The 26,255-nt window shown below is 41.6% G+C and overlaps 1 protein-coding gene and 1 pseudogene across 3 annotated transcripts in view; one reads left to right on the plus strand and one right to left on the minus strand.

Moving 5' to 3' along the window:
- Positions 1 to 18,407, plus strand: part of LOC140906555 (carbonic anhydrase 1-like) — a 56,023-nt pseudogene extending 37,616 nt beyond the window's left edge. Inside the window, exons 2-5 of the transcript XR_013635292.1 lie at positions 12,102 to 12,293; positions 13,422 to 13,540; positions 15,496 to 15,591; positions 17,505 to 18,407. The product of XR_013635292.1 is annotated as a carbonic anhydrase 1-like (transcript). The remainder of the gene's footprint in view (positions 1 to 12,101; positions 12,294 to 13,421; positions 13,541 to 15,495; positions 15,592 to 17,504) is intronic.
- LOC140906551 (uncharacterized) overlaps positions 1,480 to 26,255 on the minus strand; it is a 42,744-nt gene continuing 17,968 nt past the window's right edge. The window contains exons 2-3 of one of the 2 annotated variants that reach the window (XM_078851490.1): positions 17,662 to 17,821; positions 1,480 to 16,086 (exon numbers count right to left, since the gene is read on the minus strand). In XM_078851490.1, coding sequence (XP_078707616.1) covers positions 10,015 to 11,157 — 1,143 coding nt within the window. In that variant the 5' untranslated portion in view covers positions 11,158 to 16,086; positions 17,662 to 17,821 and the 3' untranslated portion in view covers positions 1,480 to 10,014. Of the gene's footprint in view, positions 16,087 to 17,661; positions 20,468 to 26,255 lie in introns of those variants that run through there. The other variant, XM_078851491.1, reaches the window with a different exon arrangement.

Raw genomic sequence — 26,255 nt, forward strand, 5'->3', positions numbered from 1 at the left:
CCTAAAGGATGACCCAACACTCTCACAAATCTTGGGAGACAGGCCAGTCCTTGCCTACAGACAGCCCCGCAACCTGAAGCAAATACTCACCAACAACCACATACCACACAACAGAACCACTAACCCAGGAACTTATCCTTGCAACAAAGCCCGTTGCCAATTGTGCCCACATATCTATTCAGGGGACACCATCACAGGGCCTAATAACATCAGACACACTATCAGAGGCTCGTTCACCTGCACATCCACCAATGTGATATATGCCATCATGTGCCAGCAATGCCCCTCTGCCATATACATTGGTCAAACTGGACAGTCTCTACGTAAAAGAATAAAGGGACACAAATCAGATGTCAAGAATTATAACATTCATAAACCAGTCGGAGAACACTTCAATCTCTCTGGTCACGCAATCACAGACATGAAGGTCGCTATCTTAAAACAAAAAAACTTCAAATCCAGACTCCAGCGAGAAACTGCTGAATTGGAATTCATTTGCAAATTGGATACTATTAATTTAGGCTTAAATAGAGACTGGGAGTGGCTAAGTCATTATGCAAGGTAGCCTGTTTCCTCTTGTTTTTTCCTACCCCCCCCCCCCCCAGATGTTCTGGTTTAACTTGGATTTAAACTTGAAGAGTGGTCAGTTTGGATGAGCTATTACCAGCAGGAGAGTGAGTTTGTGTGTGTATGGGGGTGGGGGGGATGTGAGAAAACCTGGATTTGTGCAGGAAATAGCCCAACTTGATTGTCATGCACATTGTGTAAAGAGTTGTCACTTTGGATGGGCTATCACCAGCAGGAGAGTGAATTTGTGTGGGGGGGTGGAGGGTGAGAAAACCTGGATTTGTGCTGGAAATGGCCCACCTGATGATCACTTTAGATAAGCTATTACCAGCAGGACAGTGGGGTGGGAGTAGGTATTGTTTCATATTCTCTGTGTATATATAAAGCCTGCTGCAGTTTCCACGATATGCATCTGAGGAAGTGAGCTGTAGCTCACGAAAGCTTATGCTCTAATAAATTGGTTAGTCTCTAAGGTGCCACAAGTACTCCTTTTCTTTTTGCGAATACAGACTAACACGGCTGTTACTCTGAAACCTGTAAAATTTAATTAATAGCTAATATGTGTTTTTATTTTTTCACAAAATGTAAAAACTAAAGATTCTCTGTAAAAACGTAAATTCCATGTTTTTCCATTGCAAAAGGATTTCTAGGATCCCTGCTCATAGCTAATTGCTCCCTCTCTATTCTTCTCCCACTTTCATATTGGTGAATTCTTTCATGCTGTCCTTGACAGCTGGAACAAGCTCCCTATCCTTGTTTGGCAGGCATCTATCTGATCTTCTGTAATACCTCATTATGAATATCAGTACTTCTTCTGTGAGGCCTCTCAGGGTTAATCCACCATTCAAAGAAATGCCTGTCAGTTGCCACACCACAAGCCTGCTGGACCTTTATGTAATGAATCCAACCTACCCTTTGTTCACAATGTCAGTTGTTTGTCTGTTTAGATTGGAAGCTCCTTGGGGACAGGGATGATGTCTCTCCAGTTATCTGTGCAGCGCCAACTACACAGCCAGCCGCCATCAAATAGAAAATAATAATTATGATAAATAATAAATAGTAAATAATAATGAAACAGAAAGAGACCATCTCTGAGAGGGCTGATAAATCTCTTTTTTAAATAAAAGAGTCAGAGAACTGTCTTCTTAAGCAATCACTGTACTTTCAGATTAAGCTGTTTTTAGTAACTCACCATACAGGTTGAAACATTTAATAAAAAAGTATCATCTGCAAACATGTATATAAAAATAATATAAGCAGAAAACAAACATTTCCGTGCCAAGTCATTATTCTATTCCAAGTGCAGAGGTAAACAATCCCGCATAAATCAAGGCATTGTTAAAAGAAGATTCTTTGTTTCAGTCAACCAACAAAAATGCCAATCTAAAATAACACCAGAGCACACTGTTTGGTTTTAAGTTTTATATCCTTATTTGTACTAATATAAATTACATGACATAAGAGCTCACTCTGGTGTTGGACTGAGGAATGGAATAAAGTAACAATATGATTGTGCTTTGTAGGAAGCATCAGCTGATTACAGCCTACAAAGTCCCTCTTAATTCAAAATTAGCCCTATTTTGTAAATATTTGAGATTTCCCTTTGTTCTGTGAAATCTAATATATTTACTTCTTGGATTCCCTGTTTTGGTTACATCTATAGTCCTCAATACCACTCATTACTCTTAAAAAGCAAAGACATAAATTCTGGACCATTTGCGGTTTTATTCTATTTATTGACTCCACCATGGACAGTTGTTCAGAGAGTAGCCTTAGAAAATGCAACCATCCTCACAATCTGTGCATGTATGCTTTAATTAAAATCTTGCAAAATCTGCTAGCTATCCTGCAACAACTCCAAAGCTCCACAGATGGTGCCTATGGCTTTGAATCATATATCTGAATTTGTCAACTTTTATGCCTGGTTACAGAAAACAAATACAAATAAGAAGTACAGGAAATAAGCAACTATGGGATATTGGTGAACTGAAATCTAGATACTTTTGGGATCCCAATATAATTCTTACCTAGAATTAATATTTTTCTTGATGACAAGGAAAAGAATAGTAAAATTTTAGACAAAACTTCCAAACTATGGACCAGGTCTGTAATATGACACACAATAAAAGGAACTGAATTAATGACAAATGGGAAGAGCAAAGGAGAAAAGTGAGAGATTCTTTTCTTAGAAGCTGTTCTCAAAATAAAATTCTTAGTGCTGAGTGCTACAGAGTCAGAGATAAGGGAAATGATGTAATCAGTATCTTCAAGTTGGGCCTGAAAATCTTGCTTCTGTCTGAGGATCATCTTTCTGTTCTTAGCCTAACTTGTGTGTCTGGTGAAATTTCTCCTCTTGCTTTCAAAGGAGTTGTGGTTCACTGATGCTGAAGCAGGTATTAGAGGTGTGAGAACGAGACACATCTAACTTCAGTCCTTCCAGAATTAACTTGGGTTTTAGATCCAGTACTTTCATGTACCTTAGTCCATGCCCATGAAATGTCAATGAACAAAGGTGGAGGTTATTCATATGGGCCCCAATTCAGAAAAGCACATATGTAAATGTTTAAGTCCATCATGGCAAGGTCTTAGCCATTAAGACCTTGTCCACACTGGTCTGGGTAGCATGGGTCTGCTTCTGCTGCTATCAATGGTTTTTTTGCCAAGATGTCATATTTCTTAAATCATAGTTTGCTGGAAAGGTGCTAACAGGTTCCCTGGACAGTAGAAATAGGCCCAAATGTTGAGGTATTAATTTGTGTGGAGGGAATCTAAGCTTGTGTTCTAGAAAGCTCCCTAGGAATAGTGGTTCTTAGCTTTTTGTGCCCCATACCTTTTTCAAAGATTGCCTTTAAACACCTGATGACTTGTCTGCATTAAGAGAGAGAACCATTTTCACAAATGCTATTTTTTCTATTATTTTTCTTCTTGTCCTACTGCTGGCTATTTTTCCTAGTGGAATTGTAAGTGGCTTTCAGTTGCTCCATAAATTATCATTATTATCAGGTTATAAAAACAATAGACAAAATCCTGCAGATCTGACCCAGTCCTCATTGAAGTTACCATAGATTCTATACTTTGAAAGAAGTTACAAAATTGAATGCACTTTTCACTATTTATGCTGCTTGTACTCTTTGTAGTTCTCCATTTATTTGTAACCAGTTTCTTCTCAATTTCTTTTTCTGATTTTCATGTAATAGTACAATACTGCAACATTTGGACAGCGAACACTGCAGGATAACATGTGAAAACACAAAACAGCTTCTTTAAAAAAATATATGTTTAAAGGTATATTATTTAAATTATGTAATTTTTACAAAATTATTATTTCAATCAATATTAACTTTTGTAAAACCTTTTTAATTTGGGGTAAAGTATGTGGCACTGTCCCTTTAATTCAAATCTCATTACTCACATCACTGTCATCATTATTATAAATAGTCTTTGGCTTAGATTGTGAGTTAGACTGTGTACCTACTCAGGGCTTCTCAGAGAATAAGAACTCCCCTTGTACTCCTGTGTAAGCTAAATGGACCATGGGTCCACATGTGCACGGGTAAGCAGAAACTGTTTCTGCTACTTTCTCTCCCTGGAGCAGGTGGGTGAAAAGCACAAGGGAAAGAGTAGAACTTTGGTTCTCCCTCCCTGACATATGGGCTAACACAGGCTGTTTTGGGATGGTGTCATCATTAAATTCTTGGAGAAAGGCCAGGAGAAAATTACTACCCTCTGCCCAGAGCAAGGTGGAAGCAGGGAGGGAAATGTGCCTTTCAGGCAGTTTTTTCCCTGCACTGTTCCTGGTGCATCACATACACATGGCTTGTGGCAGAGCTACACTTACTCTAGTTGTTAGTTATCTGTGTTCCAAGGTAGTGCATCTGTCTGCAAAAAAGCTTCATTTGTCGTTATTTTTTGTAGACCCTTTGCCATAGATTTTCCTAAGGGAACATGGTGGTGCGAATAACCTATCAGAAAGTATTCTCTATTGTTTGTTATCAGGCATTCTTATGTGTACTTTGGCTACCTAATAAGGAAAAATCACCAACAAATAAACAAACAGGAAAACTTGATAAAATTAAAAGCAACAATTTGTTACCAGTCCCTGTCTTTAAACAATTCTTTAACAACATCTCCACAATTACCATGGCTTTGATTTAAATCAAATACAGTTTGTCGACATTTTGGCTGCAGGTCAGTATCGCCAACCTCAAGAGTTAAAAAATCATTAATGAGATCCCCCAAAATCATGAGGTTGGCTTAAAAATCATGAGTTTCTTTTAAAATAATAAATGAGGGGAGGGAGGTTGTTTGCTTTCTGGTTTCTGAGACTTAAGTGTGTACTTGCTTCAAATTTCAAAGGTTTTTTCTCTAGTTATAAGGGCTAGAAACTTACTTAAAAAAAAAAAAAAGCTGAGATTCCCAGCAACTGGGGGAGGACAAAGGGGAGGTTAATATGAATGCCAAATATCACAAGACTCCTGATAAAATCGCAAGGGTTGACAACACTGCTAGAGTTAGAGTTAAGTTTTGAAGTTCACTGAGAGGGTGTAAAAGGGTGTCAACCAATTGGGGGAATATGAACCAGTTGTTTTGGATTTCAACAGACAAACCAGTTGTCCTGTCAGTCATGAATGGCCCATGGCATTAAATGGGTGTTCTAGGATTACTTCAAAGGTTGGCAGATGAGACATGGAAAGATCATACCTCTGAAAATCGGCTGCTCCACTAAGGAGATCTTTTTACTGAGTCTCTGCCATGCTCACCTCGCACAGAAAGAATATTTTTCATAGCCAGAAAATTGTCGTTAATTATCTGATATAGTAAAAGATACCTTAACATGCTTTTCCAGGTTGTATTTCCCCTGTATCTGTCAATCAGGGTAAGATTTATGTTTCTATTTGCTCTTATTCCTAATAATTTTGTTTCTTTATCTATTAAGGAATTACAAATAATTTCACCCAAATCTCTTCTGTTCTTAATTATTTCATTTCTTAATATCTTATTGTCCTGATGTCTGCTTGGAGCAGAGGACCTATTTCATTGATACATCCATAGAAACTGATAGATCAGAGAATACGATACAATTGGTTGTCTGCTTTTTCAATGGCTTACCAGGTTATTAGTGAGGTTCTTGTTTTCAGCCTTTGGTACAGTGGCTTTGCTATATGCACTGCTACAGGTTGGGGACTGACTGGCTAAGCAGCAGTTCAGCAGAAAAGGATCTGGGGATTACAGTGGACGAGAAGCTGGATATGAGCCAGCAGTGTGCCCTTGTTGCCAAGTAGGCTAACGGCATATTGGGCTGCATTAGTAGAAGCTAGGGTGACCAGATAGCAAATCTGAAAATCGGGACGGGGGTGGGGGGTAATAGGTGCATATATAAGAAAAAGTCCCAAATATCAGGACTGTCCCTATAAAATTGGGACATCTGGTCACCACAGGAGGAGCATTACCAGCAGATAGAGGGAAGTGATTATTCCCCTCTATTTGGCACTGGTGAGGCCACACCTGGAGTATTGCATCCAGTTTTGGGCCCCCCACTATACAAAGGATGTGGACAAACTGGAGAGAGTCCAGCGGAGGGCAACAAAAATTATCAGGGGGGCTTGGACACATGACTTATGAGGCGAGGCTGAGGGAACTGGGCTTATTTAGTCTGCAGAAGAGAAGACTGAAGGGTGATTTGATAGCAGCCTTCAACTACCTAATGGGGGATTACAAAGAGGATGGAGCTATGCTGTTCTCAGTGGTGGCAGATAACAGAACAAGGAGCAACGGTCTCAAGTTGCAGTGGGGGAGGTCTAGGTTGAATATTAGGAAAAACTATTTCACTAAGAGGGTGGTGAAGCACTGGAATGGGTTACTTAGAGACAGAGCCATCCTTTGGCTAGGGCGAATCAGGGAGACTGCTCTGGGCCCCATGGTTTGGGGGGCCTCGCGGGCTGGTGCAATTGGCCAGCACATATGGTCTGGAAGATACGAATCTGTCACTTCCACCGCGGGCCCTGCACCCCCCTATGGACGGCCCTGTCTAGGGAGGTGGCGGAATCTCCATCCTTAGAGGATTTTAAGGCCTAGCTTGACAAAGCCCTGGGATGATTTAGTTGGAGTTGGTCCTACTTTGAGCAGCGGGTTGGAATAGATGACCTCCTGAGATTTCTTCCAACCCTAATCTTCTATGATTCTATAGATCTCTCCATATACCTAATTCTCATTGCCATGCAGGTGACATGCGACAGAGGAAGAGTTTGAGTGTGAAATGGAAGTCAATGGACCCTGAATCTGACTGACTGACTGTGGTATACAGTTTTCAAGATCATACGCTATGGCTACAGTGCAAGTGAAGAATTTTTTCATTCCTTCCATTATTCTCAGGGAATTATATTGATTTTCACATATTAGAATATACAACATAGTCAATCTTGGAATCAATGTGACAAATTCTGCAGGCTATGAAATGAAAACAACACAGCAGTATCTTATGTGCCTGACCTCAGCTGTGAACATCTGCATGATTCTGATATCAGCAGTTTACTACCAAGAACGGTTTGCAGCAGTAACAGAAAAATGTAAACAGGTTCATATTTTTGCAACTCAGGATGACAGGGCAATGCTTAAATATGTTATGTTAACCCTTATTTTACGTAGAAATAGTTACCTTGATTTTCTATGCTTAATAAAAGCTGGCAAAAAAAACTGCACAACTATTTAATGATATTGTGGTATTATGAAATTCAAGTTCTTATACATGAAATTCTACTGCTAGGATTTAAGAGCCAGATTCTGCAAATTTTATTCAAGCAAAATCCAACTGATTTAGCCTGAGTAAGGAAAGCAGGGCCAGGCCCAAATATTTTATTATTGAAAAAAGAGTGTCACTCTTATTGGATCTGAAACCACTTGATAAATTGTGGGTTGACACTGTAGGCCCCTATTCAGGAAAGCACTTAAAATCCATCCTGATTCAGGCCTACGTTTGCTTAAGTGCTGTCCTGAATAGGGATATGATGCTGAATTGGGACCATAATGATTAGATGAAAGCTTCAGAGAAATATCTTGGTTGTTATGGCACAGATTTTCTTTCAGAAAATCCATGCAAAAGTGGGATTAGGGAAGGATATCTCGGTGAGGATCTTCCCTCCCTGGAAAACACTACAGACCCTATCCCCAAAACTAGCAGATCCCCCCAGATCTGCTGGAGCCTGGCACCATCCCTGCCACATTTGGATCCCTCAGGGATGGTCTGGACCTGAATTATTACTAAGAAGAATATTGTTGTGAATAATATTAAGCCAGTATTTAACCTTACAATTAACACATCAAAATATTAGAACTGCTTGTAGTATTTATTTTACATCACCCAAAAGTACCAAGGCCAACATTTTAAAAATGAATGCCTGAAGTTGTTACTAGTAAGGCACCTAAATAAGTGGCCTGGATTTTCAAAAGTGAAGAGCACCTCACTGCTCCCACTGAATTCAAAGGCAAAGTTTGGCTGGGGAGGCTTAATGTGGCAGACACCTTTTGCCAACATTTCTACAAATAAAAGGGTCTGGCTTTTAAAATCTTATCTGATTCTTACAGTACAAAACATGTTCACTGAATCAAAATGGTTAGGGTAAATCGACTGCAAACTTCTTTTTTTTTCTTCCAACCTTCTCACCCCCCCCCTCTCTTTTTTTAACCGTTTCTCATGTCATGAGATCAGGTGACTCCCTAAAATCTGATTATAAAGTATTACCAAATCCCTTACTTGATGACGTATATAAACTCCCTAGCGTAAGGCAGAAATTCTGTGGTGAAGCAAAGTGCTGACCTCATCCCAGAATTAGCTACTACAGACATCACCAATTTCTTTTTGAAGACAAGATCCTGCAATTAGAATCACAGAATCATAGAATCATAGAATATCAGGGTTGGAAGGGACCTCAGGAGGTCATCTAGTCCAACCCCCTGCTCAAAGCAGGACTGATCCCCAATTAAATCATCCCAGCCAGGGCTTTGTCAAGCCTGACCTTAAAAACTTCTAAGGAAGGAGATTCCACCACCTCCATAAGTAACGCATTCCAGTGTTTCACCACCCTCCTAATGAAAAAGTTTTTCCTAATATCCAACCTAAATCTCCCCCACTCCAACTTGAGACCATTACTCCTTGTTCTGTCATCTGCTACCACTGAGAACAGTCTAGAGCCATCCTCTTTGGAACCCCCTTTCAGGTAGTTGAAAGCAGCTATCAAATCCCCCCTCATTCTTCTCTTCCGTAGACTAAACATCCCCAGTTCCCTCAGCCTCTCCTCATAAGTCATGTGTTCCAGTCCCCTAATCATTTTTGTTGCCCTCCGCTGGACTCTTTCCAATTTTTCCACATCCTTCTTGTAGTGTGGGGCCCAAAACTGGACACAGTTCTCCAGATGAGGCCTCACCAGTGTCGAATAGAGGGGAACGATCACGTCCCTCGATCTGCTGGCAATGTCCCTACTTATACATTCCAAAATGCCATTGGCCTTCTTGGCAACAAGGGCACACTGTTGACTCATATCCAGCTTCTCGTCCACTGTCAGCCTAGGTCCTTTTCTGCAGAAGTGCTGCCAAGCCATTCGGTCCCTAGTCTGTAGCAGTGCATGGGATTCTTCCGTCCTAAGTGCAGGACTCTGCACTTGTCCTTATTGAACCACATCAGATTTCTTTTGGCCCAATCCTCCAATTTGTCTAGGTCCCTCTGTATCCTATCCCTACCCTCCAGCGTATCTACCTCTCCTCTCAGTTTAGTGTCATCCACAAACTTGCTGAGGGTGCAATCCACACCATCCTCCAGATCATTTATGAAGATATTGAACAACACTGGCCCCAGGACCGACCCTTGGGGCACTCCACTTGATACCGGCTGCCAACTAGACATGGAGCCATTGATCACTACCCGTTGAGCCCGACAATCTAGCCAGCTTTCTATCCACCTTATAGTCCATTCATCCAGCCCATACTTCTTTAACTTGCTGACAAGAATACTGTGGGAGACCGTGTCAAAAGCTTTGCTAAAGTCAAGGAACAACACGTCCCCTGCTTTCCCTTCATCCACAGAACCAGTTATCTCATCATAGAAGGCAATTAGATTAGTCAGGCATGACCTTCCCTTGGTGAATCCATGCTGACTGTTCCTGATCACTTTCCTCTCATGTAAGTGCTTCAGGATTGATTCCTTGAGGACCTGCTCCATGATTTTTCCGGGGACTGAGGTGAGGCTGACTGGCCTGTAGTTCCCAGGATCCTCCTTCTTCTCTTATTTAAAGATGGGCACTACAATAGCCTTTTTCCAGTCATCTGGGACTTCCCCCAAATGCCATGAGTTTTCAAAGATAATGGCCAATTGCTCTGCAATCACGTCCGCCAACTCCTTTAGCACTCTCGGATGCAACGCATCCGGCCCCATGGACTTGTGCTTGTCCAGCTTTTCTAAACAGTCCCAAACCACTTCTTTCTCCACAGAGGGCTGGTCACCTCCTCCCCATGCTGTGCTGCCCAGTGCAGTAGTCTGGGACCTTGTTCGTGAAGACAGGCAAAAAAAGCATTGAGTACATTAGCTTTTTCCACATCCTCTGTCACTAGGTTGCCTCCCTCATTCAGTAAGGGGCCCACACTTCCCTTGACTTTCTTCTTGTTGCTAACATACCTGAAGAAACCCTTCTTGTTACTCTTAACATCTCTTGCTAGCTGCAACTCCAGGTGTGATTTGGCCTTCCTGATATCACTCCTGCATGCCCAAGCAATATTTTTATACTCTTCCCTGGTCATTTGTCCGATCTTCAACTTCTTGTAAGCTTCTTTTTTGTATTTAAGATCAGCAAGGATTTCATTGTTAAGCCAAGCTGGTCGCCTGCCATATTTACTATTCTTTCTGCACATCTGGATGGTTTGTCTCTGTAACCTCAATAAGGATTCTTTAAAATACAGCCAGCTCTCCTGGACTCCTTCCCCCCTCATGTTATTCTCCCAGGGGATCTTGCCCATCAGTTCCCTGAGGGAGTCAAAGTCTGCTTTTCTGAAGTCCAGGGTCCATATTCTGCTGCTTTCCTTTCTTCCTTGTGTCAGGATCCTGAACTCGACCATCTCATGGTCACTGCCTCCCAGGATCCCATCCACTTTAGCTTCCCCTACTAATTCTTCCTGGTTTGTGAGCAGCAGGTCAAGAAGAGTTCTGCCCCTAGTTGGTTCCTCCAGCACTTGCACCAGGAAGTTGTCCCCTACATTTTCCAAAAACTTCCTGGATTGTCTGTGCACTGCTGTATTGCTCTCCCAGCAGATATCAGGGTGATTGAAGTCTCCCATGAGAACAAGGGCGTGCGATCTAGTAACTTCTGTGAGTTGCCAGAAGAAAGCCTCGTCTACCTCCTCCCCCTGGTCCGGTGGTCTATAGTAGACTCCCACCACGACATCACCCTTGTTGCTCACACTTCTAAACTTAATCCAGAGACTCTCAGGTTTTTCTGCAGTTTCATACTTGAGCTCTGAGCAGTCATACTGATCTCTTACATACAGTGCAACTCCCCCACCTTTTCTGCTCTGCCTGTCCTTCCTGAACAGCTTATATCCATCCATGACAGTACTCCAGTCATGTGAGTTATCCCACCAAGTCTCTGTTATTCCAATCACATCAAAATTCCTTGACTGTGCCAGGACTTCCAGTTCTCCCTGCTTGTTTCCCAGGCTTCATGCATTTGTGTATAGGCACTTGAGATAACCCGCTGATCGCCCCTCTTTCTCAGTATGAGGCAGGAGCCCTCCCCTCTCACGCGCTCCTGCTCGTGCTTCCTCCCGGTATCCCACTTCCACACTTACCTCAGGTCTTTGGTCTCCTTCCCCCGGTGAACCTAGTTTAAAGCCCTCCTCACTAGGTTAGCCAGCCTGCTTGCAAGGATGCTCTTCCCTCTCTTCGTTAGGTGGAGCCCGTCTCTGCCTAGCACTCCTTCTTGGAACACCATCCCATGGTCAAAGAATCCAAAGCCTTCTCTCCGACACCACCGGCTATACGTTGACTTCCACGATTCAACGGTCTCTACCCAGGCCTTTTCCTTCCAAGGGGAGGATGAACGAGAAGGCCACTTGCGCCTCAAACTCCTTTATCCTTCTTCCCAGAGCCACGTAGTCTGCAGTGATCCGCTCAAGGTCATTCTTGGCAGTATCATTGGTGCCCACGTGGAGAAGCAGGAAGGGGTAGCGATCCGAGGGCTTGATGAGTCTCGGCATGAACATGGCAAGTCTGAACTGGACTTATCAAGGCAACAATAGTAACCATAACTTTCCTTAATAGCAACTTTCCTTAGTTTAACTGACCAAGATGGGATCTTTCTTTTCTTTTTTGATAAAAGGAGACATAAATCAGTGATCAAACCATAAGAATGATATATTTCTTGCTATTTTAAAGTGATCTAATCTATTATTTTTACAGCTATACAAGAAGAAAACACCACAGTTCAGTATTAACATATAAAAATAAAGTAGTAATTAAGAATTAAATGAAACATAAATTTATATCTGTCTAGGACCTGACCAGTGGCACAAAATTATACCCTATTGCCAATGGAAACCATCAGTCCCCTATTGACATTAAAACCAAGAAAAAGATCCATCTCTGGTGCATCTCAAGATCACCTGGAATTTGAGCACCTGCAAAGAGATTGTCAACGTTGGACACTCCTTCCATGTGAACTTTGAGGACAAGGATAACCGATCAGGTTAGTGAGCAGAGTTTTTTTGTTTGATTTTAATCTTTTTTTTTCTGACCCCTTTGACTAGAAACAAAGGCAAATGGACTTTCAGCAGCATAAATACCAATTCAAATGTGCTCACTGATTTAGCATGCTATACCATGTGGTGATATAACTTTACACTCCATGTAAGATCTGAAATATGTCATTTTAAAATTAGGATTTGTTGGCACGTGTTCCATTGTTTAAAATTTAAAATTTGCCATATTTACTGGACATTTCCAGGTAGTAAAATATGCACAATCATGACTGTTTTCTGGTGGATTTCCTAGCAACAATTCTCTACTCAGATATGAGTTATGGATTTAGCTTTGCTTTAAAAAGGGAGGCTGAGGCACTGTTTACTTGTTCTGATGTGCAAAGACTACTACCATCTTCTGCATGAATCTTCAGACAAGTAATTCTTAGTGTGATGGTTAAGCAAATGCAGACCCTATCTGCCAGGAGGACTGAATACACTGAACTCAACGTTAGAAATATATGTATCATTGATGGTGACCTACAACATCACTAACAAGAACATCTAAGCTTAGCTGTAAAATATTATGAGAAAAACTAATATACTAGACTCGGAATATCTTGTACATATTATTGATTTTTCTTCTTGAGCAGAAAAGCAATTTTAAGATCTAATATTGTGTCCTCTAGTGGTGGATTCTCTCCTGCCCTAGGAACGGAATGAACTCAGTGTTCTAAAAGGTAGTTTCCATCTGACACTCTTGGAATCCTAATCCCGTATCCAATAAACTGCTGCTACTATATGTTTCCCTGTCTTTTGTTTCCTCATTTAAGTAATGAATAGTCTCTGTTCATGTTGAGTTGACATAAATTTTAGGGCTGAATTTGACAGGCATGCTGATTTACTGTAACTAAGCCATAAGATGCACATATCAAGATTTTTATTTCTAAGGGCTTGTATTAATCCATGCACAATCTTATTTTTTTAATTTACAAATGAAAATTACATGTTAAAATAGACTAATAATAGATCTAATATTCTAATTGTCTACCTGTAGGTAGGGAAGTTTTGGGATGTTATGATGCCTGTGCTGGACTCGGAACTTGATTTCAACAAGTTATTTCATTTCTGTGCAGTGGTGACCAGTGGACCTCTGACTGGAAACTACAGGCTGCATCAGTTTCACTTTCACTGGGGCCAGACTGAGGACCATGGCTCTGAGCACACTGTGGATGGAGCAAAATATGCCGCAGAGGTAGAGTCAATGAAACAAAAGTAAAGGTCCCATTTTCAAAGCTTGAGTCATAAATGTCACCCTCAAAAATGGATATGCACATATAAATTTTCACATAACATCTGTATCTGTGTTTACTGCTTGGTTAGTTACATCTGTTTGCACAAGCAACAACCTGCTCTGCATGTGCAAAGGGGATTTTGCAGGAGAAAGTTAGGACTTGAAGCCAACATTTTCAAACTTGGTTGCCTGAATTTACTCCACCTAAATCCATATTTAAGCACCAAAAGAGGGCCCAATGCTTCAAAACACATGTGTGTACACTCTTGTGAGTAGTCGTACTGGCATTAACGGAGCTAACTACTCACACGTGTAACCCTTTACAGAATCAGACTCTGGCTGCTTTGCAGAGGGCCTGATCACCCCTACCCACCACTGAAGACAGTGGAAGTTGAAGGTGCTCAGCACCTTGTAGTATCAAGCCTAATGCTTGTTGCTGAAATGTAGCTTTCTGTTGCTTCTTAAGGAGAATAACCATGAGCGGGCAAAGCTGGAAGAAAATAATGGAAGGAAAGGAAGGAAGGAAAGGTTGTTAACTGAGACCCACTTTTCAAGAAATGAAAGCCACTCCTGAACTGACTGCTTTTGTTTGCTTTTCACTATCAACATATCAAGAACAATTTAGTCAATGTTATCTTTGGCTAATCTTTATATTTTAGAACATTATTGCATATGAATTTAATGAGATGGACTGGCGTATCTGTCTGTATTGTAGGCAGTGCCTGTCACAACCAACAGGCTCTTCCTATTAGGAAATTTTCCGCTGTTGATGGTGCTAGAGCTATCTAATTTATGCAGCCAAGATATGAAAGGGGCCTCCCTTTAGAACTGCTTCCTGCTATAATTAGATAGTGAACTTGGACTGCGTTTGAACAACACTGAAATAAAATTTGTATTACAGATCACTTTGCATCAGCCCTTTAAAATAGTTTTAAAACATTAAGCTGTTGCAGTTGAAAAAAGACTGCAATTTAGCTTAAAAAACATAGCTGGGAAAATCTTTCCCGTTTTTACTTCTTTAAACCACCTTCTTTAAAAATTGTGTGCGTTGCATGATAATTTCTGCAATGTGCCCCTGCTTTTAGTGATCTTCCATTGCCATTTTAATATGCTGTACCACTTGATCTATTGATGGAAACTGCTATACCAATAAAACTAGTTTCGATTGCTATAGTTACATAGTTGCTAACTTGAGGAACTTCTAAATGTTTCTAAATATTAATAATTTCTAAAATAATTTCAGGTGAATTAAGACTTTCAGCATATGATTTCCAGATTTCTAAATATATTGTCATCATGTGTTTTAAGGTGTAATGCTCAATAATAAGGTATAATAGGCAAAAACATTAGTGCTGAACAAAAAGTACCATGCCCCTTTACAGCTGATATGTAAAGGAAAAACCACTGAAATATCTACTTCTAGTATGTATGGTCCTCTAGATATGCCTGCTCACATCACAGGCTTAGGGCCTGTCTCTGTTAATCACACCACTATCTCTATTGCAATAAATAGGATACTCCTCTGAGTAAGAACCTCCTGTATGACTAAGGGTTTCATCCCAGAAAGTAGTATTTCCAAGAATAAAGTTTAAAGAAAAATAGTAATAATGGCATTCTCAGAAGGCAGCTAGAGACTGGGTTAGAAAACTACCCTTTCTATTTGGGGTTTATCGATATTTATATTCCCCTATATTTTACAGGAAAAGCCTGTAGCTCTGCAGCCTACAATATAAGGTCGCAACCCTGCAGTTAAAAACGCATGAATAAACAGCACAGTGAAGTCAGTGGCACTCCGTGATGGAACAGAAGTTCATGTGCACACTGCCAATTGCAGAATCAAGCCCTAAGAATGTAGCTTTGGTTTGTCTCTAATGTTGTTGGCTTTCATAACTGTTTCTCTGTCGATTACTTTTTAGCTTCACCTGGTTCACTGGAATTCAGAGAAATATTCAATTTTTGCTGAGGCTTCAGATAAGCCTGATGGTTTGTCAGTCATTGCTGTTTTTCTGAAGGTCAGTTACACAACATAGTGAAATCCCCTTTTTACCTCTTTTGCTTCCCCTTTTAAAAACTGTTCTATTTATTATCCACAGAATCCATTCAGTAAAGGAGACTAGACAACACAACATTATCTGTATTTAGAGACACACATCTCTGTTGACTTGTCTTCAATTTCAGTAGTCTGATTACCTTTTCAACCCCAAACAGTGAAATGGTCAAGTCATTATTAAACTCATTTTTATCATGCTACCTCTGTAGAATCCACAACAATTTTATATTGCTGAATCTTTGAATGGATTGTCTCTGATTTTATATGTTGGAATGTTTGGCCTACTCCCAATTAATTACTATTATTTTACTTTAGTTATAAATAGTTTTTATTGTAAAGTTACACAAGACACACCTAAATTATTGCAGTCTATGTTGTTGTTGTTTTCCAAAATGTTCTCTTCCAGAGCATGGGAAGACGTTGTATTGACAGGTTTCAGAGTAACAGCTGTATTAGTCTGTATTCGCAAAAAGAAAAGGAGTACTTGTGGCACCTTAGCGACTAACCAATTTATTTGAGCTTAAGCTTTCGTGAGCTACAGCTCACTTCATCGGATGCATACTGTGGAAAGTGTAGAAGATCTTTTTATATACACACAAAGCATGAAAAAATACCTCCTCCCACCCCACTCTCCTGCTGGTAATAGCTTATCTAAAGTGATCACTCTCCTTACAATGTGTATGATAATCAAGTTGGGCCATTTCCAGCACAAATCCAGGTTTTCTCACCCCCACCCCCCTCCACACACACAAACCCACTCTCCTGCTGGTAATAGCTTATCTAAAGTGACCACTCTCCTTATAATGTGTATGATAATCAAGGTGGGCCATTTCCAGCACAAATCCAGGGTTTAATAAGAACGTCTGAGGAGGGGAGGGGTAGGAAAAAACAAGGGGAAATAGGTGATAGGGAAATAGGAAATAGTTCCCAGAAGTCACCTACTACAGGACAGTAGGATTATATCCCGTTTCACAGTCAAGGAAACTGAGGCAGGGCATAATTAAGAGATTTTTTTCAAGGTGATCTAAAATGTCTGTGGTACAGTTGGGAACAGAACCTTGGTTTTCTGATGCCTCCTCCCATATAAGCTGAATACAACTTTGGCTCAGTTATTTTTTTAGATTAACAGCATGAATTAGTTCAGTTACATTTGAAGCCGCACACTTCAATACAACAATAAAAGGAGAGTTAGTAGAGCTAACAGGATTTACTTTGGTCAAATTCTCGCCGTTTTGTGTTTCCTTCCCACACAGACTTGTGTGATCAACTTTTACTGACATGAACTTTCATGGAAAGTAACTTTCAAAGTCACTTGCTGGTATTACTGGAAAACAAACATGAAACTCATATGCATAGGCATCCATGCCTGAAGTGAAGAAGCAATACCGTGTGATTTATCTGGCCACTCACAACCAATTAACACAGTTTAAATACTGAATACCCCATAAAGAACAGTTCACAAAAAATAAATTAGAAAAACATTTTATTGAATACTTTCAAAGAAAGAATAAATTTGAGGAAATCACAATAACAAGAGGTTATGCTTGTCAGATAAATTATTAATGACAGTCTAGATTCTAACACCGTTACTCACGTTGAGTAATAGCTTATTCTACCAAGTAGCTCCACTCATTTCAGTGGCACGACTTGGGGGGTAAAGTATTACTTACCCCACACAAATATAGGTGTCAATCTGATTTTATGAATGATTTGCTTAGCTCTAAATCTTAGCTAATTTATAGTGGGGTTGTGAGGCTAAACTAATTTATATTTCTAAACCATATTCAGATCTTGGAGTAGAAGGTTCAGTGTTAATATAAATTAATTTTTTATGTTTATGATTCAACAATTTTCTCACTATGCTTATATTTGCAGGTTGGTCCCCCTAATGAACATGTGCAGGAAATTGTGAAGGCATTACGTTCCATAAAGACTAAGATAAACATCACAGCACGGTCACAATACTTTAGAGTAGGGTATTAATTTAGAATCTAGTGAGTTCACTCTGGAAATTCTCAGTTGTGCTCCTTACCTTATGCCAGTTTGAAATGTGATGAGATTGCATTGCATAGCAGTTCCATCTGTATACTTGTTATAGAAATCCAGGGTTCAAGCTGCTCATGTAGCGGCAATATTGAACGTCCTGCTTAAATTGCCTTTCTGAGTCTAGGAGTAGATGTATACTTTATGACCTTTATAAAAGTGCAAAAGAATAATTTACAATCTTAACTCTCAGCACTTAAGCTGCCAGGGCCTCCTGTAAAATGATAAGAGCTCTCAATTCCCATTAATTTAAGTTATTTTAAGTATCTATCCATCCATGTACAGTTTATCTTTAGCACTTATCACCATATATCCAACTACTGACTGGTCTTAGTTTTGCCTCATCTCTACAGCCTATCACATATATACATCCTGTCCAAATGTTCAAGTAAAACAGGCTATGAATTTCAATACTCTGTATTTAAGATACAGGCTACATTTCCCACACAGTATTTACGAAGGGCTATGGATTTGATCCTGGGAGGAATTCAGCAGTCAGGTCCCAAGCAAAGCACTTAAGCATACGATTGGTCCTGTTAAATTCAACAGGAATATTCCTGCTTAATGTTAAGTATGTGCTTAAGTGCTGGATCAGGATCACAGTGTTCAGCGCCGTGCAGGTTTGAGCCCATAGGAAAACACCTGTATTTTAAAATGAACCGTACTTCATTCTGGTGCAAAAAATTTCCACACTTATTCTCATCTTTTATATAAACAATATCTGACTGATGCATACTCTCACTATCATTCTCATTAAATGAAACACATTTTCCCCAGGGTAAAAAAAGCTCCATTTACCAATTTTGACCCATCAACCTTACTTCCTGGATCCTTGGATTACTGGACCTATCATGGTTCTCTGACTCATCCTCCCCTTTTTGAGAGCATCACCTGGATTATCTATAAGGAGCCCATTACTATCAGTTCAGAGCAGGTACAGTACCACAAAGAAAACAAGACTGTTCGTCACAGAGAAACTGGAGAACAATATAATTTTATTGTGCACTATGATTTATTTATTTTATGTTTATTTTTCTCATTTTCAACATATAAGACATGAAAAAACCTTGTAAGGTATTTTTCACTATGTCTTACATTTTTTAATAATTTTATGCCATTAAACTGTTGCCATCTATCATTCTAGAGGTGGCTACATGTTGGTATGAATGAAGTCCTTTCTGTGTAAGTTTTGCATATGATTTTGTAAAGAGCTTTTGGATCTTTTGAGATAAAAAGCACTGTGACATCATTTATTAATAATCCCTTAATAAATGGTAAGGGATCTTGACATCTAGGCCATTAGAATGTACACTTGATAGAAGCTTGGTACAAACAATTTTGGCTAAAAAGCAGTTTTGTAAACCAAATCTGAATTAAATAAGGAAGTTGATCTTAAAAGCACTCTTCTGTGTTTTAACTAATAATTACCAACATTTTAAAACTAAAACTTTAAAGGATGCTTGCCACATTGGGGAAGGGGGATAGGGGAACTCACAGAAAGTTGTTTTCTGTATCAAACTGATTTATTACACAAATGCATCAATGTCATCACTGAATATTTGATAGATTTTTGTACTTGCCAGTGACAAAGGTGATAAAATGCAAAAAGTGGTCAGATCATTCGAACAGTCATCTAAAAGTATAGCTCCTGACCCATCACTGTGTTACTCCAATTTAATGGTGTCACAATTCCACTGATAGCAGTGGACTCTTTATTTCCATTTGTTGAGGGTATTTTTAATTATGAGATTTTGGATTAAGCGCATGCACAAAAAATATTAACTATAGAACCAGCCTAAGAAATATTGCTTCTCCTTTTTAATATATGGTATTTAAGTTGGAAACTAACTGTGTCCCTTTCCCCCTCATTTAGCTGGCCCAATTCCACAGCCTCATATTGACCAATCACCGGCTTCCCCAGCCATTGAAGGGCAGAAAAGTGAGAACCTAATTCCAGGTAATTAAGAATTAGTCAGAAGTGAAAATATTTTCTCAAAACCTCTATATCTAAACAAAAGGCCATATAAGAATTCACAAAAATTATTTTAAAAAGTGAATCTCTGTTTAAGATACAATGCTCATATCCTGACAGATGCTATTGCCATTGATTGTAATGTATTTACTGAAATGAATCTATGTTTCTTGTGCATTGTGAAGCAAATGCATTTTAATGTGTGGCTTTTACCTTAAGTATTTTAAAATATTTTTGGAATAATCACATTTTTACTAAATGTATTAAATAACCTAGATATTGTGGTGATAAATAGCAAAAGAAATGCTTTGAATAATATAATAAAATAAGTCAGTCAGTGTTCATGCTTAGCTAACTAATCAAAGATTTCATTTAACTATAGTAAATATATGTGTTAATTTTTGCAAAGGCATCACTTCTGTTAATGCTAATTTTAGCTGTTGTAAATTGTTTGCACAATAAAAATTAATATATTTGTCCTTTTTGCCTGGTAGGTGCTTTATTTTATTAATTGATATTATTAAAGTTTTTTGTAACAACAGTACCGTAAAAGTGCTAAATATTGCTATTTTCAAGGGAAAATATGTCACTTGTTTATTTCCTTTACTTTTACTTGTCTTATTATGACAATATTGAAACAAAAAGGCAGTCAGTGAGATAAAGACCTCTCCTTCACACTGTAAATATCTAAGTTTAAGTGTAGATTTAAGTCACATGCTTCTCAGGCTAGTTGAGACTAAATTCATCATAAAGGCCAGATTTTGCTACTTTTACTCAAGTACTTTACCCTGCAAACAGCCCCAGTGGAGTCAGTAAAACTATTGCAGTAAGATACTGCTGCGCGATAGTAAAGGTAGCAACATATGACCCAAACAGGACAGGATGGGACTGTAGAAGGATCAGGGTTATGCTTAAGAACAGATGCCAGATATCCAGCTGGTGTGAATAGGCATAGCTTCATTAAATTCAGTGGAGTTTTGTCAACTTACACCAGCTGTGAATCTTGCTTGCCGTAATATTCATAAATGGCCAATCTAGACAAATATGTAATAAAGAAAACCTTGCTGGGTGCTAATAATAGCTAGAGAATTCAATTTAATCATGGATAGGTTAATTTTTGAACCCTCCCCTATCAAGAATCTCATTTCTTTTGATTGGTAATTGTGTACCATCCACCTTGGACCATATATGGAACAGGACTGTACTGAATAGGTTTTGCTAAGCCATAACAAACAATTGGCTAAAGACTCGCATAATATCAGCCATTATCTTTTAGAATATTTAAAGCAGAAATCAATGTATGTATAGCTACTACTTTAACATTTGTATTCCTTTGTTTCATTACACAGCAAAACCAATAAAAAACAGTTGTAACTGCTAACAGGAATGTGTTTCATAGTCTTGTCTTCTTCAACCACTTTCTCAAAACATATTCCAATGCAGTATTACTTTAAATACAACTGCTAGATCCATTCCTAAGGGAATTTCGGTACCAAAAAATTAAAAATTCTGTGCAAAAAATAAAAATTCTGTGCACAATATTTTAAAATTCTGCACATTTTATTTGTCAATAAATATATGTGGAGGCTCCAGCATGGCAATGGGGAGCACAGGCCACTGGCTGCACAGAGGTGGGAGATCACCCTGCAGCCCTCTCCCAGCACCAGGACATGGACTCAGCAGTGAGGCTGCACCTGACCCTGACACAGAACAAGGGCTGGCCCTGCCCCGGAAACACTCTGGGGCCCTGCCTCTCTTAAGGTTGCCAACTGTTTAATCACACAAACCCAAACACTCTTGCCCTGCTCCCTGCCCCTAACGCCACAGCCCTGCCCTATCCCTTTTCAGAGGCCACGTCCCCCACTCACTCCATCCTCCCTCCCTCCATTGCTCACTCTCCCCCACCTTCACTCACTTTCAGCAGGCTGGGGTAGGGGTGGGATGTGGACTCTGGGAGGGAGTTTGGGGTATGGGCTCTGGCAGGGAGCTTGCTTGCGGGCTGCAGACTCTGGGCTGGGGCAAGGGGTTGGGATGTGGGAGGGGGTGTGGGGTGTGGGCTCTGGGAAGGAGTTTAGGTGCAAGGTGATGGTTTGGGGCTGCAGCAGGGGTTGGGGTGTGGGAGTGGTGGAGGGGTGCGAGCTCTGGCCAGGCGGTGCTTACCTCAGGTGGCTCCTGAAAGCAACCAGCACATCCCTCTGACAGCAGCTCCTACGTAGCAGGGGCCAAAGGGGTCTCCGTGCACTGCCCCTGCCCACAGGCACAGCCCCACAGCTCTCATTCCCAGCCAATGGGAGCTGCGGAGTCGATGCTCTGGGGGAGGGCAGTGCATGGAGACCCTCCTACTACCCTCCCCCCAAGAGCTGCAGGGACATGCGGGCTGCTTCTGGGAGCTATATGGGGCCAGGGCAGGCAGGGAGCCTGCCTTAGCCCTGCTGTGCTGCCAGACTTTTAGTGTTTTGAAATCTCCCAGATTGGCTGCAACAGCCTCTGGGAGATAGAGCCCGATTCCGGGAGAATCCTGGTGAAACCAGGAGGGTTGGCAACCCTAGCACCTCTGCACCAGGCACACCAGGTATGGGCAGGCAGGCTCGGTCTGGCAGGATCCAAGTGTGGAGGGGCTTAGTGTGGGTGGGATCCAGGTGTGGGATAAGAGGGTTCTGTGTGGGACAAGCGGGCGTCTCAGTGCAGGGTCTGGGTGCAGCGGGCATTTGGATGCACAGGGGCTCATTGAGGGGTTCTGGGTGAAGGGCAATGGGACTCGTCAGGGGGTCCAGGTGAAGATGGTTGGGGCTCAGCAGGGGACCCTGGGTGAGGGAGGATGGAGTTTGGTGGGGTGGGGGTCTGGGTGCAGCTGGTTAGGCTCAGAGGTGTGGAGGTCTGGGTGCAGCATCTCATCAGGGTAGTCCAGGTGCAGGAGGAATGGGGCTATTGTGGTGGGGGCTCGAGTGTGGGGGGCTTAGCAAGGGGTGGTCTGGGTGCTGGGTCCGGATGTTGGGATGTGGGGCTTGGCAGGGGCATCTGTATGCAGGGGAGTTCTGGATGCACAGGGGTTGGGCAGATGTGGGAACAGCTCCCCGTACAGTGACCCCCTCTTCCCATGGCTAAGGAGCGATGGTGGAAGAAAGTGGGGGCCTGGGGGTGCGGAGTTTCCTACAGCTGGGGGAGATTTCTCGGGGTGAATCTGACGCAGCCCCAGCCACTCCTTGCAGGAGAAGAGGAAGTTATGTCCTCCCTCCCCCAGCCCAGCCAAGCCAGGACTAGCAGCTGACCCTGGCACAGGGTAGGAGACACCAGCCAGGGTGTCCCCAGCCCTGCTCCCCCACCCCACAGTGATTTACCTCTCCGTCGGCTGCTCTGGGTGCCCAAAACGATGCTCCTGCACTACTGGGAAGGGGTACCTGGCTGCTTTTGTTGCTTCCCCATCAGAAAGTCATTTTTTGCAGGGAAGCAAAGAAATCTGTGGGGGACACAAATTCTGCACATGCGCAATAATGGAGAATTCCTCCAGGAGTATATATTGGGCAAAATGATGAAGTCAGTAAACTGTCCACATTCCTTGGTCCATCTGTTCTCTTTTGGTTAGCAAGTGTGTATCTTAACCACTGGGCACCCAGATACCAAAGGCTGGTGTTAGGGGGCTTATTCCCTCACCCACTTACTTCCTTGGTCCTTCTCACATGAACAGAGAGCAACAATATCCAAAGTCCAAAGGTGCAAACAATTCGATGTTTATTGGGGTGAACTTCCAGCAAGCATGATTCCAGTTTCCTTCCTTAGTGTCCCCCTTCCCAGCTCTGACACCACAGAGCCTTACACCTGTGTCCCTGTTCCCATTCCTGCCCTTAGCCAAACATGATTCCAGTTTCCCCAGCCCCATTCCCTGTTCCCATTTCCCCTTTTAGCAAAACATGATTCCAATTTCCCCACCCCCATTCCCTCCACCCACCCACCCACTTCCTGATTGACTGCAGACTATATAGTAAAATGAATTCTGCTTAGCTATACCTTAACCAATCATTTTACTGAAGTTTAACTAACCAATCCTAACATATTGTAACATGATTATTTAACCAATTATATCCCACCACCTTAATTAGTTTACACCCAGCAAAATTAATTATACAGCAGACAGGAACAATCACAGAACCAGACAGAGATTATGCAGACAAACAATAGTGAAATGGGGACTACAGTGATAGAACAAACACAGAAATGAGGTGAACTGTAGCTCACGAAAGCTTATGCTCAAATAAATGTGTTAGTCTCTAAGGTGCCACAAGTCCTCCTTTTCTTTTTACAGAAATGAGGATTTCACATCCCAGCTATTGATAAGCGAGTTCTTGCCAGACAGGATGCTATCAAACTAGGTTTCCTTTTACATTTGCTAGGCACTTCCCTTTCTCTGGAGGCAATAGGCATTATCAGGACAGGATTGTATTCCTAACAGCCCAATAGCACCTGATTTCAATGTGACTAGTTTGGCATGTGAGGATGTGAGATGTGACCGTTTGCTTCCCAGCTTATGGCTCCCAACTTATGGCTGCCTAAGAACAGGGCCTCAGACTGTCACAGTAAGAGAAGGACCTTACACCGGCAGATAGTGATTTTGATTCTTTCTTTTATACCTCTAGAACTAGCCAAGTGATAAGAATACACCTAAATTCTTAGCGTATAGGCCTTCACAGACAGGCCTGAATATCTATATCCTAACAGCTGGTACAGTGAGATCCAGGTCTATGATTGGGGTTCTAAGCACTACTTCAATACTGCTTCTAAGACTTTAGAGCAGAGGTGAGCAAACTACGGCCCGCGGACCACATCCGGCCCACGCGACCATCCTGCCTGGCCCTTGAGCTCCTGGCCAGGGAGGCTAGCCCCCCCCCCACTGTCCCCCCTCCCCCGCAGCCTCAGCTCACTGTGCCGCCAGCGCTCTGTGGCGTGGCTGCCAGTCCTGCTTCTCTGAGAGGCATGGTAAGGGAGCGGGGGGCCGGAGGGAGGGGTTGGATAAGGGGCAGGGGGTCCCAGGGGGCAGTCAGGGGACAGGGAGTAGGGGGCGGTTGGATGGGGCAGAGGTTTGGGGGGGGCAGTCAGAGGACGGGGAACAGGGGGGGTTGGATAGGCGTGGGAGTCCCGGGGGGGCCTATCAGGGGGTGGGGGTATGGATAAGGGTCAGGGTAGACAGGGGACAGGGAGCGGGGGGGGGAGGAGGTTGGATGGGTCAGGGGTTCTGAGGGAGGCAGTCAGGAGGCGGGAAGTGGGAGGGGGAGGATAGGAGGCGGGGCCAGGCTGTTTGGGGAGGCACAGCCTTCCCTACCCGGCCCTCCATACAGTTTCGCAACCCCAATGTGGCCCTCAGGCCAAAAAGTTTGCCCACCCCTGCTTTAGAGCTTGTCTGGCAGGAGGTAAGATTCCACACCTAACTGAATCCAACTCAATTCCTGGAAGTGCAATAACCCTGCCAAGGCACTTTGTTATTCCATCCAATAGGGGCTCCACATTCCTGGCTGGAGAGTCTTTTCAGCCCTTAAAAAAAGAACAGGAGGACTTGTGGCACCTTAGAGACTAACAAATTTATTTGAGCATAAGCTTTCGTGAGCAACAGCCCACTTCATCAGATGCATAGAATGGAACATATAGTAAGATATATATATATATATATATACACATACAGATAAGTTGGAAGTTGCCATACAAACTGTGAGAGGCTAATTAATTAAGATGCGCTATTATCAGCAGGAGAAAACAAAACTTTTGTAGTGATAATCAAGATGACCCATTTCAGACAGTTGACAAGAAGGTGTGAAGATACTTAACATGGGGAAATAGATTCAATTTGTGTAATGACCCAGCCACTCCCAGTCTTTATTCAAACCCAAGTTAATGGTATCTAGTTGGCATATTAATTCAAGCTCAGCAGTTTCTCTTTGGAGTCTGTTTTTGAAGTTTTTTTTCCCTGCTGATAATAGCTCATCTTAACTAATTAGCCTCTCACAGTTTGTATGGCAACTTCCACCTTCTCTGTATGTATATATATATATACACACACACACACACATATATATATATATATATTTCTTACTATATGTTCCATTCTATGCATCTGATGAAGCCCACAAAAGCTTATGCTCTAATAAATTTGTTAGTCTCTAAGGTGCCACAAGTACTCCTGTTCTTTTTGCAGATACAGACTAACACAGCCGCTACTCTGAAACTTTTCAGCCCTTAGCTTCTTAACTTAAATCTAGTGAAACAAGGAGCTCACCCTGCTGCTCAGAACAACAAGAAGGAGCACAGCCTGTGGATAAGCACCTAACTACAAAAATGTTACCCTTCAACTTAGACCTTAGGAGATAAGAACTGCCCTTTATCACCAGTCATAAAACAAAAAGCATGTCTGCCTCCCCATAACAACCCCCTTTCCACAAACCTAATAATATCAGTTGCCTGATACAGAAAACATATCTAAAAGGGGAAATCAATAATCCTCTTGGGATGTAGATGTTTATACTCATCAACAACATTTTGTCCTGTAAGAAAACACATGATTAACTGGTTTCAGAGTAGCAGCCATGTTAGTCTGTATCCGCAAAAAGAACAGGAGTACTTGTGGC

This window comes from Lepidochelys kempii, chromosome 2 (assembly GCF_965140285.1).
Source record: "Lepidochelys kempii isolate rLepKem1 chromosome 2, rLepKem1.hap1, whole genome shotgun sequence".
In the NCBI taxonomy this organism is placed as follows: domain Eukaryota; kingdom Metazoa; phylum Chordata; order Testudines; family Cheloniidae; genus Lepidochelys; species Lepidochelys kempii.